General features: G+C 40.8%; 1 protein-coding gene across 3 annotated transcripts in view; it reads right to left on the bottom strand.

The window, feature by feature from the left end:
- Positions 1–9,277: 9,277 nt before the first annotated feature.
- The window catches only part of WT1 (WT1 transcription factor), a 33,236-nt gene continuing 29,225 nt past the window's right edge, over positions 9,278–13,288 (bottom strand). For 2 of the 3 annotated variants that reach the window (XM_056493776.1, XM_056493778.1), the window contains 2 exons: positions 13,072–13,164; positions 9,278–9,932 (listed from right to left, as the gene is read on the bottom strand). In XM_056493776.1, coding sequence (XP_056349751.1) covers positions 9,811–9,932; positions 13,072–13,164 — 215 coding nt within the window. In that variant the 3' untranslated portion in view covers positions 9,278–9,810. The remainder of the gene's footprint in view (positions 9,933–13,071; positions 13,165–13,288) is intronic. The other variant, XM_056493777.1, reaches the window with a different exon arrangement.

Below are 13,288 nucleotides of genomic sequence, written 5' to 3'. Positions count from 1 at the left end.
CCCTCAAGTTAGTGACCCCTGTCCAAAGTTTTCTGTGGTGGATACTTCTCCCATTGTGCCACGTATCCATGTTTTACCAGGATCTATTCTTGTCAGTTTATTGTAGGAAACAGTCTCTGAAACATGAAATGAGACTGTTCCACAGCTGTAAATTTTACACCTCTAACATTTTTAACTTCAAGAGAGTTTCTTAACTCCAGGTAACCTGAGATTCTGGTGGCTTCTACAGCTCAGTTATGGAGTTTTCACTGTGTTATCAACCAGAACTCAACTTGCAGAATAGAGAACAGACTAAAAGCCTCATTCCAGGCATCCTACAAAGAGCAGCAGTTCTTGTTCATCTTTGTGCTGACTGAGACCTCAACCAGTAAATCAAAAATAAGTGATTTGAGGTATGATTCACTAATGATGCCAGGAGTGCCTGCAGCCTTGCTACCTGACAGATTCAGTGCCTGCTAGGTCTCTAGTAAGTGGCCACTGACCAAGAACCAGCAGGATCAGCTTTTCTGATTTATCTGGTGTAATGAAAAAAAAAAAAAAAAAAAAAAAAAAAAGCAGCATTCCTGTATCTGTAGATAAAAATGTGATTTGCTTGCCTAGTGGAAATCTCCACGCTGTGTTTGTTTCTTAGGAAAATGATTCACTGGAATTGCACCAGAGAAAGGAGAAAATTGAACTTGCACTTTCTGCAGCCCAAATGCTCTCATTCCATATTTCTGAGTACAAGACTTCTTTGTTAAGCAGATCTGTACCCTTCAATCCCTTTCCTTTTTTATTTTTTTTTCTCAAGATACCGAAACAAAACATTCAGTTTAGGGTTTGAGAGAAACATTTTGTTCAACTTGACATAACTGTTTTCAGCATTTTTTTTCTAAAAAAAAAAACAAAAAAAGGCCCCAAAAGATTAAACGCAAACTTAACCCAATTAATTTGAAATTTGGGAGAAATACCAAGGATTGGATGCCCATTATTAATTCATAACCCTAGTTAACTTAGAAATGTGCAATGTTTCAGAGTTCATAGTCATATCAATACCTCAACCATGAATTTATTCCCCACCAATAACCAAGAGGAATTAATGTTATGGAGGAAATAAGTAACTCCTTATAGAAACAGAGTGTAAAGTGTAGAAATGAAACCAAGAGTGGTTGGAAAATTTCTCAAGGGACACTTTAGGCAGGCAGGTGCTTGCAGGGTAAATATTGGGTGGATTTAGCAGTGGGATTTGGTGGGAATCTTCATGTCTAAACCAACTCAAAGCTCCCAGCCACCTCACTCTGAAATCCTACACTTACAGCTCACAGTCATTTTATTTTGCCCTTGCCTGTGGCTAATTAATGCAAATTAAATTTTATGCCAATCAGCTCAAGCAGACTGCAGTGTACAGAACAGTCTCCAATAGAAGCAAAATTGTTTTCACAACATTTTCAGAAAAGGTCAGAATTCCAAATGCTCTGATAGAAAAAACATTAAAATATTCAATCAGAATAATCTCTGATTTTAAAGTATGTTGGGTTGCTTAAGTTTTTTGGGCTTTTTTAGTTTTGTATATGCCTTAATCAAAACATTTAAAATCTAAAAAACAACCCTGCATCTAAAGATGCATCTCCACAAAAAGAGCCAGGAATGCTCCAAGTTATTTCCAGCAAATGGCCAAGCTAAACAATACAAACTGACAAAATATCCTCTGACTAAGAACAATGTTATATTTTTCATGATTATTCATTACATTGCTTCTAAAGTGACTTCATGGTTTGGGACAGTATGGGTCTGAAGATTAGCTCACCCCTTCATTCTAAAATTTAATATTCCTTCCAGGCTGAGAGGGGAGGTTAAAAAAAACAAACACACCAACAACAAAAGTAACAAAAAACCTGCTCAAGCTTTCTCTGTCACCTGAAATTTTATTATATTCATGTATTATTACATAGTGCCATGTTAAAGGCAGAAACACATACCAGAGGTACTGGAATGCAGCTGAACTAGAAAATATACAGAATAAAATCCCAGTGCACAGAACTTCCTGCAGTCTGGCTGTCCACCTGACAGAACATGACAGGCAGCTGTCTGCTCATGTGGACACCAAATTTGGAATAACCACTGAATTTTGAATCTAGCCCAGCAAATTTTTTTCCTCAGGTAAAAGTATTATGTGTATTAATTCATCAACATGGGGCATTTCTAAGTAGGAGCCTAACTTTGCAATTTCAGCAGAAGCTCACACTATTAAAAATACATTACATTATATTGCATTTATTAACAAGGGAGATTAATGTTTTCACTGGCTGGTCCCAAAATCAGGGTCTTTATTCCCTATAGGACCCAGTTTCAATTAATACTCCAGTGCTATCAGTAATTACATTGCATAAGTGTCTATTAAGTAAAATATTTCAAGGTGTAAACCCTTAAAAAGAGCAGTATATGCTCCACTGAGGTTATCCCTCAAAAACTGATTGCAGTGACACAATTTTTTGATATTAATTTGGATATCTAGTCCATACAAAGCTTTTCATAATCTAATTAGAACAAAATAGCACACCAAAGGAAGCAAGGTGGAGTCTAGAGGTTCTTCATTAAAAAAAAAAATCACTTTTTTATTTGTATGAGATTATTTCATGAAGAGTTTTAGTTCTCTCTGAAATGCAGAAGAGAATGTTTTTCTCTAGGCAAAAGTCACCTGTGTGTCTGTGAGGTTTTGCTATGGCTCTACAGCAATCATCACTGAAGAGCTGGATAACCTTGCCAAGGTATCAGCTGCTTCATGTTTGTCATTGTGGCTCTGGAATCTTCCCCTGCCTTTAATTTAGACCAAGCTCATGATAAAATATTTGGCTGGAGGACCTGTGGCTGATGTGAAGGGAGGAATATTTCCCCATCAGTGCACTCATTCATTTTTTGCCTTTAATAGTTAATGATTTGTTCAGGAGACAGTGGGAATCTCTTCAGGGTTTGATTCAGCCCTAGGAAAAAAAAGGGAGTTGTGAAAGGCTCAAGTATTGTACCTGTGTGTGGTAGATGAGAACTAAAGGGTTAAAAATCAACCATCAGGCAGCAGAGAGTAGCAAACACCCTGGGCACAAACAGGTGATAAAAGGTGATAAGGGGGATGAAAAAATTAAGAAAATAAAGAACACTGTTATAAAGATTTATAGATCAGCTAAAGCAGAGCAAAATAAGTGATAACAAACACAGATAAAAAATAAATGGGGCATCAGCCATATAACTTCAATGCTTCTGTACAGTGCTATGACACTGCTTTGTTTACACCAGCATTGACCTTTTGCTCCCAAAGAAGTTTATTAACCATCTTGGTCTTTCTTTGTGTTGCTTTACTCATCAAGAGAAAGTTGTTCAGGCTTGATGCTGATGAATGACTTTTTCAGAAAGTCAAGTTATCCTTGACTAGATGCAGATGGCCTAGTAAAAAATGAATGCTGCCAGCAGACATTGTCTTTATCAGTAGTAAAAGTTCAGCAGGGACTAGACTTCCTCATCTCTGGCCAGAGAAACCCAGCCTTCTGTTTCAGCACCATATCACATATTGTCCTAATGAATTCTTGTAACACACTGCAGCCCAGATAAATATGCTTATATTAATGTTTTTTGGCAGTCTGGGGCATGGTACAGAATTGACACAAGTGTTTGGATCCTGCCTGCAGCAGACACTAGGAATTTCTACAGCTCAGAAATACTGGGCTGCTCATCCTGTGCCATGACCTTCAGAGCTGCAAGCTGCAGCTTAACAGGAGGGGAGCCTGGAGCAGGGCATGCTGAAATCCTCACACAGCCATACCAGGGCCATGCCACCCCTCCTTGCCTTGATTCTCAGCAATTTTCCCTTCTAATTCATCCCCCCAGTTCTGAGGTGCTGAGCAGGGAGTGGCTCAGGGCACTCATCCTCCAGAGCACGAAGCACCACCACAGGCAGCCTCAAGGACAGCAGAGGATTTGGCCTTTGTAAAACACCCTAAGCAACCAGATTTTTAATTTTTTTTTCAATTGTCAGTAGTTACCCAGAGTCACAGGGATAGAATCTGTAACAGCATCACAACAGCACACATGATCTCTGAACTGCATGAACTGCATTTGGATCTGCATCACAGGAGAGTCTCTGCCTGCTGCTTTGTGAGGGCTGTGAGTCTCTGTTGCAAGTTTGGAAACTCCTCCAGCTGCAGCAGGGGCTTGGTGGCCCCACATTCCCAGGAAAACAGCTGTCCCAAGAGCCAGCAATCCCATCCTGTGGCTGGGAGCAAAACCACCCTCCTGCTCTGGACAGGGCTGTGGGGGTATCCATACAGCTGAGGAAAAAACTCCATTTGGTTTATAATGCACCTTTGCTGTGCAGCCACACCACAGCTTAAAGTCAAAACCTCTCTGATAGAGCTAAAAGTGTCAGAGACCTTCCTGGGAGGAAACATTAGGCAGATGTGGTTATTGAACCAACAGAGCACATGAATGAAGACACACCATTTCCCAAGAAATTCTGGGGCAGGATTTTTCCAGGCAGTGAGGTTACATTTTTTTATATTATTATTATTATTTTGTGGTTATATTTTTCAACATTTCATTCAAATGAATGGAAGTTCTGGGGCATGACTCAGATGAGAATGAGCCATAAAAAGAAACAGTCTGAGAATAAATGCAGTTGTATTTCTCCCCTGCACCTCTATACTAAATTGTCTCAGTGCCCTGTGTTTTCTTACAATTCCTTTGCATTAAAAGGTTTTTTTTTTGATGCTGGGGAAGAACAGTTGGTTTTATATTAGATTTATCCAGCCATTCAAGCCAGGATGGTCAGCCAGCTCTTTCTGTTATTGCTCAGCCTTTTTTTTTTTTTGCAGATTAGGATCTTTGTTCTGCCAGAGATCATCAGAACATACCAAGCCTATTTGTCATTGAAATAAAACAGTGATGCAATTAAATTATATTTATATCTATGGGATAGATATTTAATTTTCAGGAACTGGAAAGTCCTGCTGCAACAAAACTTTCTCATTCAAGATTTTCCATGCATTTAAACATTTGTCTTTTAAAACCTTATCTGTGTCCTGAATGCTGTTCCTACAGCACCTAAAGCTCTGTCCATGGGATAATACTCTGTGTGTCCTGGGATAATACCACCTCAAGTGTGCAAAGCTGCATGCAAGCAGAGAATATAACCTCTGTCTATTTAGCCTTTCCCTCATTTCAATCATATTCTAGCCAACCCTTTTTCTTCCTATGTTGCAAGTAGACTTTCAGGAAAAATGAAAAGAAATAAAAGAGGGAGTTTTCTTCTTGGGATTTTTTTTTTTTTTTTTTTTTTTGGCATCTCTTTCTGTGCTTTGCACTGGCAACTTGCAACAAGACAAGCTGCTTGGGTAGGATTTCTTTAAAAATCTGCTTTTCAGCAAGTTTTTCAGGGAATCTCACGTGCAAAACCAAGGGCAGCACTTGGGATCAGGGCATGGAGATCACAGCCACTGAGACCACAGCCAGTGCTGTCTGCCAGGCTCACCTTGCTCTCAAACTGCTCTGGCACTTCCCTTCACCCCTCAAGGATGCTGCCAGAGCCCCTGGATGCCAAGAGCTGCTCTACATCTCTGCAGAGCCCCCAGCACTCTCTGAGCTGTTGGCCCACCACTGTCCTCTGGGTTTATCTCGACCCTACCCCCAGTTTTGTCACTGTATCCTTCAATCCCCTCTCTCCCCATAAAAGTGTCTAGCTGTCTCTTAAACTCACTTTACCATTTGCTTCTTTGACCTCGCTTGGCAACTTATCCTTGTGTTTATTATTTGAGGTGGAACAGTTCTGGCTACATTCCTGGTTTTACTCTTAATTGTCTAATTTTTAGAATGGTGTCAGTGGGGTTGGGGTTTGGGTTTGGGCTTTTTTTAGCTCATCACTCTTGTGACCAGGTCTTCTGTTTCATTAGGCTCCCTCGTGCCATCAGGATTTCCAATAACTCAGAGAATCCTAATGAATCTTTTATTGGATCTCCCCAAATATTGCAGCTGGGCTTTCTTGTCCATTAGTGCCATTTTGAACTGCATGCACTGCCTTTAATTACTTCTTTTGTTAATTGGAGGGCAGGGAGGGATATGAGGGTCTTCCCCAAGCAAGGAAAATCTCTGGGATTTTCCCTCCTTGTCCCAAGGGGGGGTCACAAACAAGCAGGACTGAGCAGCAGAACTTTTCCTCTGGCAGCTGGTGTCACCTGTGCCTGCTGGTGGCCTTTTGGTCCCCACCACCCTAAGAGGGGGACCTGGAGCCTCTCAACCTGCTCCAGAGTTTTTTCTTGGCAAAGGGCAGAGAGCAGCTTGCTTACCATGCTGGATTTGCTGCCAGGTGCTGTGGATGACCAAAGCAGGCTGCACACTGCAGGGTTTTCTCAGAGCCTGTCTGGGGAGCAGAAAGGAGGGAGAAACACTGGTTTGAGGCACCTACCTGCATCCCCAGGAGCTGCTCCCAGCTCAAGGTGGGTTGCTGCAGCAGTGAAGTGAATCCTCCTGACATCCTGAAACAGATAGGCTGGAGTGGCTCCTGAAATGGACAACTTGCTTTACCCACCATGGGAGGAGAAGGAAAGAGCTGCTTCTTCACACATCCTCCCTTCCCACAGCCATGCAACTCCTGAGTTCCAGTCCACACAGTCAGAGAGGGAAGAGATCACATTCCCTTACCTACTCAACACACTGTACCTTGTGAAGGGGCAAGGAAAATTGTTATCTACATAATTCAGAAGCCACTGGACAGGAAGAGTGTGCCAGTCCCACTAAGACATCAACCATCAGCCAAAATAACATCACTCACCACTTCCACTTTAAGAACAGAGGGCGGAGGCATAAAGGATTTGCTCAATTAATTGTGGGATTGAAAATCTTCCAGGGTACCTGTAAGGTATGATAGAGTGCAGCCCCCTCATCTCTCATAGGAGGTCAAGCTCACAGAAACTCATCCAGCTGATCAGTCCCTGTGAGTCCCAAAAAGAGGAATTGCATGCTGCAAGAGCCAGCATCTGGGGGCTGCTTCTGAGAAATTCATGCAGTAAAACACTTCCATAAAGGTGGATTACCTGATAGAATCCCAAAACCAGGGAAATGAGAGGCAGAAACTTGAAATGCCTCTCATAGCAAACACTGTGAAAGAACAGGGAATATTTTTTTTTTAAATCTTGTCAACATTTACCACTGTCCTCTCTGTGCTTGGCAGGTTGGGGGGGCATAATGATCATCCAACAGCAGAGTAGCAGTAAGTCTTTCACTGGAGAAGTGGTGACAGCAAAAGCAAAAGGACATGCTCTGTCACTCATCAAGCCACGCTTCATTTTCTGCAGCCATCTACTATTATTATTCAGCATGTGATTCCCCAAGCAGCAAACCATGGCTGGAGCTATTTACAGGTCACTGCAAGTCTGGCCTGTGCTGCAGCACAGTTTTGGTTGGATTTCACAAAAATATACTTTTATTTATGTTTGACTGATGCAGGCAAAACTGGAGGCTGATTTTTCTTTTTTTTTTGGCTTTCAATATAAACACTGGTGGCAGCTCTCTATTTTGGGTGCAGGCTGAAAAACAGATTGTTTTGTAGCTGCTGAGAACTGCTGGGTAAATCAGAGGACATTGTTATTGCAGCTGAACTTTTCTTTCAAGAGAGCAGGAGGAGTTGCTTTATTTTTTAATTCTGTGCAGTTTTTATGTACACCGTTGGCTCCAAATATTTGATGTTTGCCACACTTGTTATGAGTTTCTCCAGAGAGATGCTGTCTTTTGGCAGCAAGAGATAAAGTTGACTGATACAAATGAGTCACAGTACCCCAACAGTAATTAACAGTGATGCAATACCCAGGCGAAAAAGAGGACTTGAAGAATTAACTGTTGAGTTTTCTTGACGATGCAGCTGCACTTTAAGAGAGAAAGCTCAACCCATCATAGAACTCCATTGTGTACATTAGAGAAAAAAAAAAAAAAAAAAAAAGCTTGGCAAGATACATTAAAGATTTTTGCTAAAGAGATACAAATATTTTGCAAGGGCAAAGGGCGCTGAGGCAGGCTGTACTTACTTCCAAAGAAAAGTAGGCAGCATGACAAAGAAACAGTAATATTTCTTTATCTCCCTTTTCACACTTCATCATCTATGAAAGAACTGTCTTTTTCAACCTGCTGGACTGATTTAAGCCACCCCAACTCTAAATTAACTTTTACTTAAAAGTCAGTCCGTGACGTCCTAATCTAAGAAGTTATCTGTGCTTGGGGTTTCAGCCCAGTTCTACAGAAGGCCAGTTCTGCTATTTACAAATGGGATTTTACTTGTTCTGTAAAGTTCTTGCACAAATCTCACGGGCTGAGAGGGAAGGAATGGTTGGGTAAGAAGAAGAACGACTGAGGCCACTGCTTTATAGCACAATATGAAACTTGACACTGTTTTCTGCTGCCAGTATGATTCCCAAGTGAGATGGATAAATTGTGGTCAAGACCTGGACAGGTTAACTAGTGGTCATCAGTGCTGGTGGTACCTTTATATACAAAAAAAAAAAAAAAAAGAAAAAAGAAAAGGATACTATTGGACAGGGCATTTGAAATTTAATACCAGACATGAAACAAGACATCTGTTGGACTCTCATTTGTTTCTCTTTGAATGGGCTTTAATTGAAAGCTCAGTGAAAAATGAAGGTTACATTCTTAGTGTTATCAATAGTTTGTAACAGCAACAACATCAGAACAGTGATGCTTCTAATATTTATACATTTTCTAATTGGAGATGTCTAAGAGCAATACATTATCAGATATATATATATACACACAATTTCAAGCAATTAAAAGTAAATAATAAACCCCTCCTCCCAAAACCCTGAAATAATATATTTCCTTACACTAATAATGTCTTTTTCACATATACTTGACAAAGAGTCTTTTTTAAGTTACTTATCTTAAGAGCAATCTGTTAATGGAGATCCTGGACCAGCCCCATTAGAAGTTCAGTTTTAAGTTTATACAGCTTGCTAGCCACATAACCAGTGTGGCTTTACATTGTAAACAAATCCCAAATGTCTACAATGATTTGAATTAGTTTTGTGTAAAGGAGATCAATGCATCTCATGATAGAATAAATTTAAACCAATACATTAAAAAGAGAGAGAGAAAAGGAGAGAGCTAATGGACAAACAAAACAGTTTTGAGGGTTCAGTTATGTAATTCTTTAAAAACCAAGTTAACTTAATGGTAAGATTCTTATTTTCTGTACAGAGAGGCTTTGATTCACCTGGCTTTAGCTGCTCTAGAAAGACAACCTTTAAAAAAAGGTTTGAACTTGTGAAATTCAAAAGCAGAGCTCCCAACTCTAAAAGTCTGCCCTTTGGTTACCAGAAATATCTCAGGTGACTGTTCCTTCATTTTGTGAGGAAAGCTGTACTAGCACTAGGAACCTCAGCATCTGCAGGGGTGATGGAAATGTAGAGCAGACCTTCAACAGGGAGGAATCACCCTGCCCACTGCAGGAATTAAAAAGGCACAGCTGTTTGCACCTAGAAAAGCCCAAGTGGGAACAACACAAAAAAAACCCGGAGACAGACACAAAACCTAAGACAGCAATCCTGAAACTGTGGCAATCCTGCCTACTTCTGTACAAAGCCAGGAGTAAATATCTCTTGAGCTGATTGAGTGGGGGCTTGTGCAGCTCCAAATGAAGGCAGGGCAGAATCCTGGGGTTTAGTTAACCTGTGTCAAAGAGGATGCGGAGACAGCTGCAGCTCGGGCAGGTGATCGAGGATGGCTGAGAAATTTGCAGTAGCTTATAATGTCCCATCAGGATTTGTCACTTGTTTGAACTGCCTAAAGGGCCAGCTGCAGTTTAGTCATGTTCCTCTGGTGCATGTTGTGGTGACGAACTAATTCATCAGACCTGGCAAATTTTTTTTGACAGCTGGGCCACCGGCAGCTGAAAGGCTTTTCACCTGTTAACAAAACACCCTGTTATTAGCTGAGCACCCAGCTCATCCCAGACACTGCTTGTGCTCTTTCTGCAGGGCTGTGAGGAGCTGGCAGGAGGAAAAGCACCCTGGGCTGTCCTGGAGGGTGTGGGAGTGCCCCAGCTCCTGCTCACATCAGCACCCAGTGCTCCCACCTCTGCCTCAGCTGGTGTTCAACCTCTGCAGTGGCCTGGAGCACTTCATCCCTTGCTGAGCACCGTGTTGCCATCATTCTGCCACTCTTAGCCCTCAAATGACCAAGTTTCAAACTCACTCTGGCATTCCCAAAAGCTCCGGCCACTCTTAGTCACTGTGGAAACTGTGGGTGGCTTTTCACACCTTGACCTCCACTCAAGGGGGGTTTTCTCCAGCTAATTCAAGGAGGTTTTGGCTGAAGTTCTTTGAAACTGGTGAGTGTAAGTGAATATGGTAGAAGCAGCAGAGTTCAGCATGAATTCTGCTGAGCCAGACTCAAAGTTTTCCACTACAATCTAAACAGAGTGGATTCACACCTATTGGAGATGTCAAATGCTCAAAATAGCATTTTTCTAATGTTTCCATGAGCATGATATTCATTACAAATAACTCCAAGCAAAGCACATTCAAATTGAACAAGAAATGACACCATGTTTAACTGTTTAGCCTGGTCCTTGATTTCCTGCAGTGTGTAAGTGGAATTTCAGGCTGTTTCTGATGCCACAGGAATGCTGATGGAATGCTTTCATTAGCTCAGAGCAGTGCCCAGTGACTCATGCTTCTTTTTTCCATTTTCTTGTTGTTTTGTTTGTTTTTTTCCCCCTCAGAATAAATGCAATATTTTGAAGTATTTTCAGCTCTGGGCTGGGTTCTTCAGTGCTGTCTACACACCTCATCCTCTGTAACACACTCCAGACATGCTGGGGTGGTACAACCTCACCCAGGCATCTTTTCTTCTTTACCTCACACTTTGAGCATTTCACAAACCAAATCCAAATTCAGGCAGAAGGGGGTTTGCATAAATGTATATTTCTGTTTGCAAACTCCCATGAAAGGTCTTTTAGGTGGGAAGGGGATGCCTAAAATCTACTTTATCCACTAAGCATAGATGCTGGCAAAAGCATCAACCAAATCCCATGAGTGCTTGGAACAGTGTTGGAAAAAATTGATCACAGATTGCACAAACTGTTCTCCTCCCACCAGCATTAACAAAACCATCCTGTGAACTGAGGTGAGGTATCTGTAATGTCTGTAACTCACCAGCTTCTCACAGAACTACCACAGAACAGCAGCACAATTCCACCCTGCTTGTCCTCTCCCAGAAAGGGAAAGAAATCTCTGTTATTACTTTGTACAGCTTCATGGTACAGGTATCAGGAATCACATTTCCATTGCTAAACATGTCTATGGATGGAGAAAACTTCCTTTGACTTTTTTTTTTTTTTTTTTTTTTTTTTTTTTTTTTTTTTTTGCTGTCACAGTGTAATTGCTTGTGAAGAGAAAAAAAAAAATAAATCCCTGAATCTTAACAAATAGTTTGGCAGTTGACTTAAAATCAGGATAGAATTGCATGGAAGCCACCTGTGCTTTGCTTCCTCAAGATTTAATATGGAGCAAGATCACTTGAGCTAGGTGCTGCTTTGTCACAAAATTTAGGGGCTAAGAAAAAGGAGGAATGAAGCTGCAGGGCAAGGTGGAGATGAAAAATCCCCACCCACCCCTTGTGCCCATTCCCCTCAGGAGCTGACACATCCAAAAATGCTCCATAGCATCCTGTGCCAGTGGCAGGCAGCAAACCCAGGGCACTCTCAGTCTGTGGGGGAACCAGGACAGGGAGGTGCACAAAAAGAGAGCAGTCCTTCAGTGTAGCTAATCTAGGCTAAAAAATATTTACTGGAGTCATGCAAATCCTGAATCAGCAGATTGTTAGCAATGAAATGTGATGGGGAATGTAGTTTATCCCAGCTTGCCAGCCTGGTCCAACCACTTGCCATTTTGTCTCTCCCAGAACATTACCTCTTGCTGGTTAAGAAAACATCTTTCTTCATGGAAATGCACAGAGACCCAGGCCCTGCAGTCAACAGGACCATGGGGACACCCCAGGAGCAAGTGTAGATATGGCCATTGGGTGCAGCATTTATTTGGCCAGAGCCACAGAAAATGCCATTGTTCTCAGGTGAATCATTTCCTTTATTAAAATTTCTCTTTTATTTTTTTTTTTTTGGAAGTCTGAAATGTGTGTTTTTATGGTCCAGAAGAGAAAAAAGAATTCTTAGCAGGGAGAAAAAGATTTTCAGGCTCCTTGTCCATCTGTACAGAGACTGAATTTAAAAGGTTAACACCAGTATGGAAAACACCATGACATCCAACAACATGCCAAAGTGCCCAGCAAACAATTATTTGGTAAAAACACTGCATACATGGCAGAAGGAACAGCAAATTTCAGCACACTAATTCTAAAACTTACAACTAAAACACATAATGATGTTTAAATTTATGAGGGCAGAGTAGACTAAAATGGCCTCCTTTATTTTCCTTTTTTTTCCCCCTCATTTATATGAAATACTACAGTTTCTACTTTAAAAAAAAAAAAAAAAGTCCTTGAATATTTGAGTAAGCTTTTACTTTAGTGTCTGTCAGTGTGAGTTTGCAAAAGGCACTGCTTTTATCTGCTGGAGAGATTACAGCACAAGCAGCAGCAGCCAGAGCTCTGCCCTGCTATCCTGCACTAGGCTCAGCTGAACTTGGGAGAAGCATGAGCAGGACAAATACTTTAGATTACAGAGCTTTGGCTAAAGCTAGAATTAAAATTTCTGTCTTGCAGGGATTTTTCAGTACAGGCAGTAGATCAGCTTGACATTTGTGGGCTGAGACCATGATGCTCGTTTCATAATTTATTTTGCCAAGCTGAAATTTCTTTAAAAGTGAAGGAAGAAAGTATAGTTTCTAAAATCAGCAAAATCCCTTTGTGAAAACTGACTATCACTTTGCCACACTGAAAAATCAGTGCACCCTGAAATTATTTCTGCTGTTTTCAATATTTAAATCCTGGTTAAGACACTTTCTAATCACATCATTTACAACAACATTGATTTCAAATTGAAAAAAAAAAAAAAAGAAATATAAATGTGAAGAAAAGTTTACGCACTTGTTTTACCTGTATGAGTCCTGGTATGAGTCTTCAGGTGGTCAGATCTGGAGAACTTTCTCTGACAGGTTTTACACTGAAAGGGCTTCACACCTAAGAGAGAAAAAAAAAATAAATTTAAAAAAAAAATATATATATACTTATGTCCCAATATTTTTGGAAGGGTGAATGAAATCAGATATTTCTGCAGTTTCAAAAGCCTGGATTTTTTTTTTTT

Source organism: Oenanthe melanoleuca, chromosome 5 (genome assembly GCF_029582105.1).
Source record: "Oenanthe melanoleuca isolate GR-GAL-2019-014 chromosome 5, OMel1.0, whole genome shotgun sequence".
Lineage (NCBI taxonomy): Eukaryota > Metazoa > Chordata > Aves > Passeriformes > Muscicapidae > Oenanthe > Oenanthe melanoleuca.
The sequence above is the reverse complement of the archived record's forward strand: the minus strand, read 5'-3'. Positions and strand labels throughout refer to the sequence as shown.